Source organism: Mus pahari, chromosome 2, assembly GCF_900095145.1.
Source record: "Mus pahari chromosome 2, PAHARI_EIJ_v1.1, whole genome shotgun sequence".
Lineage (NCBI taxonomy): Eukaryota > Metazoa > Chordata > Mammalia > Rodentia > Muridae > Mus > Mus pahari.
Genome location: NC_034591.1, coordinates 138,144,685 through 138,151,331, shown reverse-complemented (window position 1 = coordinate 138,151,331; position 6,647 = coordinate 138,144,685). Strand labels below are relative to the sequence as shown.

The 6,647-nt window shown below is 45.8% G+C and overlaps 1 protein-coding gene across 3 annotated transcripts in view; it reads left to right on the top strand.

Moving 5' to 3' along the window:
- Positions 1–1,407, top strand: part of Apobec1 (apolipoprotein B mRNA editing enzyme catalytic subunit 1) — a 25,839-nt gene extending 24,432 nt beyond the window's left edge. For all 3 annotated transcript variants that reach the window (XM_029535381.1, XM_029535380.1, XM_021191682.2), the window contains one exon: positions 967–1,407. In XM_029535381.1, the coding sequence (XP_029391241.1) occupies positions 967–1,095 (129 nt within the window). In that variant the 3' untranslated portion in view covers positions 1,096–1,407. The remainder of the gene's footprint in view (positions 1–966) is intronic.
- Positions 1,408–6,647: the final 5,240 nt, after the last annotated feature.

Below are 6,647 nucleotides of genomic sequence, written 5' to 3'. Positions count from 1 at the left end.
CTCCACCCCTATCCCTCCTCCACCCCTATCCCTCCTCCACCCCTATCCCTCCTCCACCCCTATCCCTCCTCCACCCCTATCCCTCCTCCACCCCTTTTTAAAGTTAAGAGACAGAGTCAATACACAGACAAGAACCCTCTGTGCTTCTCTTCTGAGGGTTTCCCTCATACTCTCATCATTTGGGGGGGTGGTGGTGACAGCATTTCTTTTTATATTTTGTTATTTAACTGGTTGACTCATGTTAAAAAAGAGAAAACAAGGGGCTGGAGAGAAAGCTCAGCAGTTAAGAGCACTGACTGTTCTTCCAGAGGTCCTGGTTCAGTTCCTAGCAACCACATGGTGGCTCACAACCATCTGTAATGGGATCCGATGCCCTCTTCTGGTGTGTGTCTGAAGATAGCTACGGTGTATTTAAGTGTACTTATATAAATAAAATAAATACATACATCAGAGAGAGAGAGAGAGAGAGAGAGAGAGAGAGAGAGAGAGAGAGAGAGAGAGAGAGAACAAAATATTCTGAAGCCAGGCATGGTGCCACATACCTGAAATCCCAGCACTCAAGAGGCTGAGTCAAGAGGGCCCCGAGTTCAAGGGCAGCCTGGGCTATAAATCTAGGCTGTGTCTCCAAAATCTGAATCACCAAAAACTTCACCATAAGGAAGATTTCTTTAGTGGGAAGCAAGTAGGGGGAAGAAATGGGTCAGTGGGTCTAAGATGTGTCTGGGACACAGGGTGATTCCAGTGTATTTTTATTGTTGCTATTCTGGTTATACTTATCCCTGCCTCAGTGTTCCAGGGAGTTCTGCTTCCCACAGTGGCAGAGAGCAGCCACACTACAGAAGAAAAGGCGCTTCATTTGGATTCGTGGTCCAAAGGGTTGAGTTCCAATAGATGTTGTTTTTCTTGTTTACAGTAATAAGAGTGTTAATTATTACTGAGGATAAAATATAATCTTCTTTGTTTCAGGGACTTCCACCCTGTTTACAAATTTTAAGAAGAAAACAATCTCAACTCACGTTTTTCACAATTACTCTTCAAACCTGCCATTACCAAAGGATACCACCCCACCTCCTTTGGGCTACAGGGTTGAAATGACTTCTGGGAGTTGGGCATGGATGAAATGACTCTTTGTATGTGTACTGTCTTGTCAGCAAGCACTGATGACCCACTAAAGAGTGACTGCCATGAAGAATCTAGAAATTGAGCTGGAGGTGTCATTCATGGGTAGCATATTAGTTACACATGAGGCCCTTGGTTTAATTCCAAGAACGTCCAGAAAAACGGAGAATCTAGAAATTGAGCTGGGAATGGTTATACACTCCTGTAATGTCAGCAATTGTGAGACAAAGGCACCAGATCTCTGTGAGTTCAAGGCCAGCCTGGTCTACACTGCAAGACCCAGGCCAGCCTTGAATTACACATTGAGACCTTGTCTAAAAAAAAAAAAAAAAAACAATAAAACAAATGAACAACAACAAAAAAATACCCATCCCCATCAAGAATGTAGAAATTGAAGGGTCAGGTAAGGTGGTAGACCAGCTCAGCCATTTGTTTACCTGACCTCCCAAAGGCTATAATAGCATACGGCAGTCCCAGGGAATTAAAAGAAGCTAGATTCTTACACCTTATTAACTTCTGATGAAGTCTAGCTATACATTTTAATTTTAAAAACTGTATCTATTTACTGTTATTACCGTGTATGTTGAGGGGGTTGTGTGTACATACTGTGGCACTCCTGTGGAGGTCAGAGGACAACTTTTAAGGTTTTTATTTTCCCCCTTCTCCTTCTATTAGCCATTCTGAGGACCGAATGCAGATTGTCAGCTCAAAAAAGCAAACCATGTCCCCTGAGCAGTCTCAACAGCACTAAGTCTATACATGAAAAAAACAAAACGAAAGAAAAAAAAAAACCTGCAGTAAAAGAACCATTTATCAATTGTTACGGTGTTTATGGTGTGTTTTTTTTTGTTTGTTTGTTTGTTTGTTTTGCCCTAATACCCACTGGAGTTTGTGAGAAAAATGAAGAAAGAATGTTAGTCTGCGGGGGGCTTGGGGGTGGTGGTGGGGTGGTGGTGGGGGATCAGGGGTTCCTACCTCAGTAGAGTCAAACAGGATTCTCTTGCTTTGTTTTGTTTCTCCTTTGAGCTAGGGTCTCAACAAGCTTCCAACTCACTATGTAGTCATGGAAGACCTTGGACCTCAAGGTCATTTATCCATCCATCTATCCGTCTGGGATCTTGAACTCAGCCTTTGTCTTTTCTCTCTTCAGTTTGCTCTGTCTTAGATCCTGTCCCTGCCCCTTTCTGGCTGCTTTGTGCCGCAGAATCTCTTCAGGTTTTGAGCAGTTTCTTGACTTTAGTCACACACTTCTAGCTTGAAAGCCATCACAGATGGGTATCATGATTTGTTTTTGCAAAAGTGTTTATATAAAGCAGGTAGTGTACCCTCTGATCTCAGTACTCAAGAGGCTGAGGCAGGAGGATCATGAGTTGGAGGTCAGCCATTGGACTACTTATCCAGATTCTGTCACAAACAACCAATCAAACAAAAGAGGGAGCGAGGAGATGATTGCCTAGGGGGCGAAGGCCATAGCCCAACAAACCCATGTAGAGAGCTAGAGGAAGTGACCTGCGTTCTGGATGAACGGAACAAAGGGCTGTAGATTGAAATCTCTGAGTCCATGAGCTGAAATAAATGCGTCCTCCTTTAAATTGTTCCTCTCAGGACTGGAGAGATGGCTCAGTGGTTAAGAGAACTATCTGCCTTTCCAAAGGTCCTGAGTTCAATTCCCAGAAACCACATGGTAGCTCAAACTATCTACATCTATAATGGGATGATCGGACGCTCTCTTCTGTCAGACAGGCATACATGCAAATAGAACATAAATAAATAAATAAGTATCGTTCCTATCAGACATTCTGTCTCCGTGAAGAGAATAATGACACAGTTGGAAATAAAGACACTTGGACAGATAAGGGATGAAGTGACTTCCCAGGCTGTGTTTCTCAGCGAGCATCAGGAGGGCTTACTACACTAAACTATTAAACTAAGGAAGAGTGAAATACTGGAATCCAGGACAGAATTCAGACAGACAAACAAACAAACCAAAGTCACCAGCACGACAGTGAAAGAACAGTCCAGGATAATGTCCACTCCGGGGACAGAGAGCTCTGGGGAGGTCGGGGATGTGCTCTGGGTGCCTTGTGAAAGGTGTTACCCAGAGGATTCAGCAAGGCTTGAAGACCTGATTAGCCCCATTACATAGGCTGAGGGCCTGGATGGAATGGAAGGAGACAGCAAGCAAGTGAGGCCATCTTCCCGCTGCTGCCTGCCTCCCTGGTGTGAGCTGCTGGGCTCCACCACACCCTTCCCACCACTATGGAGTAAAACCTTCACAATCTCCAGCCAGGGTGAAGCTCTCTTCCCTTGAAGCTGGCCTCGGGCATTTGGTCACAGTGATAATAAACCTCGCAGAGGAATAGTTCATGTAAAACAGAGCTTTTCCTCCCTGCCCATGCTTGTGAAATTGAGGCTGACTCCATGGTAGGCTTTAAACTGGCAGTTCAGGAGACTAGGCCTAAATTTCTGTTTCCAAGAACTGGGCAAGTCAGTAACTGAAAACAACAAAAAACAAAAAACTCAGGCTTCAGGCAGCTAGTCAGAAACTGCCAGGCCATCAGAAGCTGCCCTGCCACCTGACCTGAGGCAAGGGCAATGGGTTAGCAACAGTTTCCAGACTTCCCCAGCAACAGTTTCCAGCACCCCACACCCCCACACCCCAGTAATGGTTCTGGAATGTCCCTAGAGATAGAGCCAACAGATTAAGATAAAGGTCACCTATCTCAGAATTCTCCTAATGTGTGTGAGTTTTTGAAAAAATTTTATTGGATATTTTCTTTATTTACATTTCAAATGTTGCCCCTTTCCCACCTCGCCCCTAGAAACTTCCTATCTCATCTCCCTCCTCCTCCCTCTATGAAGGTGTGGCCCCCCCCCCCCCCCCCCCCNCCCNCCTCCCTGCCCTCAAATTCCCCTACACTGGGGCATTGAGCCTTCATAGGACCAAGGGCTTCTCTTCCCACTGATGCCGGACAAGGTCATCCTCTGCTACATATGCAGCTGGAGCCATGTGTGCTCCTTGGTTGGTGGTTTAGTCCCTGGGAGTTCTGGGGGGGGGGTCTGGTTGGTTGATATTGTTGCTCTTCCTATAGGGTTGCAAACCGTTTCAGCTCCTTCAGTCCTTTCTCTAACTCCTCCATTAGGGACCCCATTGGGGATTCTGTGCTCAATCCAATGGTTGGCTGCAAGCATCTGCCTCTGTATTTGTCAGGCTCTGGCAGAGCCTCTCAGGAGACAGCTATATCAGGCTCCTCTCAGCAACCACTTCTTGGCATCCACAATAGTGTCTGGGTTTGGTGACTGTATATGGGAATGGATCCCCAGGTGGGGGCAATCTTGAATGGCCTTTCCTTCAGTCTCTGCTCCACACTTTGTCTCATTTGCTCCCATGAGTATTTTGTTCCCCTTTCTAAGAAGGAGCTTAATGTGCTTTAAATTAGACCTTTGAGCTCACTTGGTCACCTCCACCTTGGAAGATGGTAGACCCCAGCATGTTTGACTTCTCCAGAATAAAATAAAATGCTCTATGCTTTTGCATACTATTTGAGTCCAGGGTATCATTTTTTAAAAAGCAAATCATGGGCTCTTACAAAATAATAACACTGAGATTCATGAGATTCAAATATAAATTTACAGAGCCTTGGCTGGTTCCCTAATAGCTCATACGTTAATAACCCATTTATCCTAATCCAAGTCTGCAATGTGGCTAGTCCTTAGCTACATGCAACAGTGCTCTCTTTATGGGCCCACTCCTCCCCTACTGCCTCTCTCTCACAATCCTTACTGCCTGTCAGAAGTCCTATCTATTTCCTGCCTCAGCTACAGGCCAGTGAACTTTGATTGACAGGTGTTGCCTCCATACAGGACACAATGCTCTAAACATGGGGCTTAGAGCAAGATGGTGAAGTGATACAGAGAGAATACAGCTTTCAAAATTTAAATTAAGCTAGGCTTGGAGTCATAGGTTAACAATAACAATCACTCTGTAGACTAAGGTTAGAAGAACTCAAGTTCAAGGCTTGCTTGAGGTACAGACTGAGTTCAAAGCCATCCTGAACAACTTAGTGAGACCTTGTCTAAAAATAAGAAGTGACAAAAGAGCTTAGGTCAAGAGCCTGTGGTCGAGCATAGTCTATAGTTTAAATCTAACAACTCCCTACATCTTTGCCAATGATAAACATGATCAATATTGTTTGTTTGTTTGTTTGTTTTTGAGACAGTCTCTCAGTGTAGGCCTGGTTGTCCTAGAACAATGTAGATCAGGCTGTCCTAGAACTCACAGAGATCCGTCTGCCTCTGCATCCTGAGTGCTGGGATTAAAAGCATGCACCACTACACCTGGCATGCAACCACAATATTTTGTCTTTGTCAATTTGATGAATAAAAAACGGCACTCTAGGCAGGGTGGTGGTGGCAGCCTACACCTTTAATCCCAGCACTTGGAAGGCAGAGGCAGGCTGATGTCTGTGAGTGAGGCCAGCCTGGTCTATAGAAGTAGTTCCAGGACAGACAGGACTGTGTAGAGACCCTGTCCCAAACAAACAAACAATAACAAAACCAAACAAACAAAACAAAAAAGAAAAAGTACTCTGTTTTATTTATATGGCATATGCACAAGTGTGTATGCACGGGACCGGGGAAGCAGAGGAGAACATCAGGGGTCTTGCTTTTTCACTCTGCCTTATTCTCTGGAGACAGGGTCACTCGCTGAACCTGGTGCTAAGCAGGTGGCCAGCAAGGCCCACAGTCCTCCTGCCTCCCGGCAGTGCAAGGAGGTACTCCTCCTCCCCATTCTTCCTTCTTTTTTACTTCCTCCTCTTCCTTCTCCTCCTCTTCCTCCTCCTCCTCCTCCTCCTCCTCCTCCTCCTCCTTCTCCTCCTCTTCCTCCTCCTCCTCCTCCTCCTCCTCCTCCTCCTCCTCTTCTTCCTCCTTCTCTTCTTCTTCTTCTTCTTCTTCTTCTTCTTCTTCTTCTTCTTCTTCTTCTTCTTCTTCTTCTTCTTCTATTTATTAATTTTTAAAGATTTTTCGAGACAGGTTTTCTCTGTGTACTCCTGGCTATCCTAGAATTCATTCCGTTGACCAGGCTGGTCTCAAACTCAGAGATCCACATGCCACTGCCTCCCAAGTGCTGAGATTAAAGGCGTGTGCCACCACCATCCACCTAAAACAATTTTTAATATTATCTATACCCAAAGACATTTGAGTCTCCAGAAAACTGAATCTAGTGACCAGAGGGAGACAAGAGTGAGCAGAAGCAAAGGAGGCTGAGGGGTAAGACAAGGGCAGGGCACAGAGGAGGCTGAGGGGTAAGACAAGAGCAGAGCACAGGGGAGGCTGGGGGGTAAGACAAGGGCAGGGCACAGGGGAGGCTGAGGGGTAAGACAAGGGCAGGACACAGTGGAGGCTGGGGGGTAAGACAAGAGCAGAGCACAAGGGAGGCTGGGGGGTAAGACAAGGGCAGGGCACAGGGGAGGCTGAGGGGTAAGACAAGGGCAGGGCACAGAGGAGGCTGAGGGGTAAGACAAGGG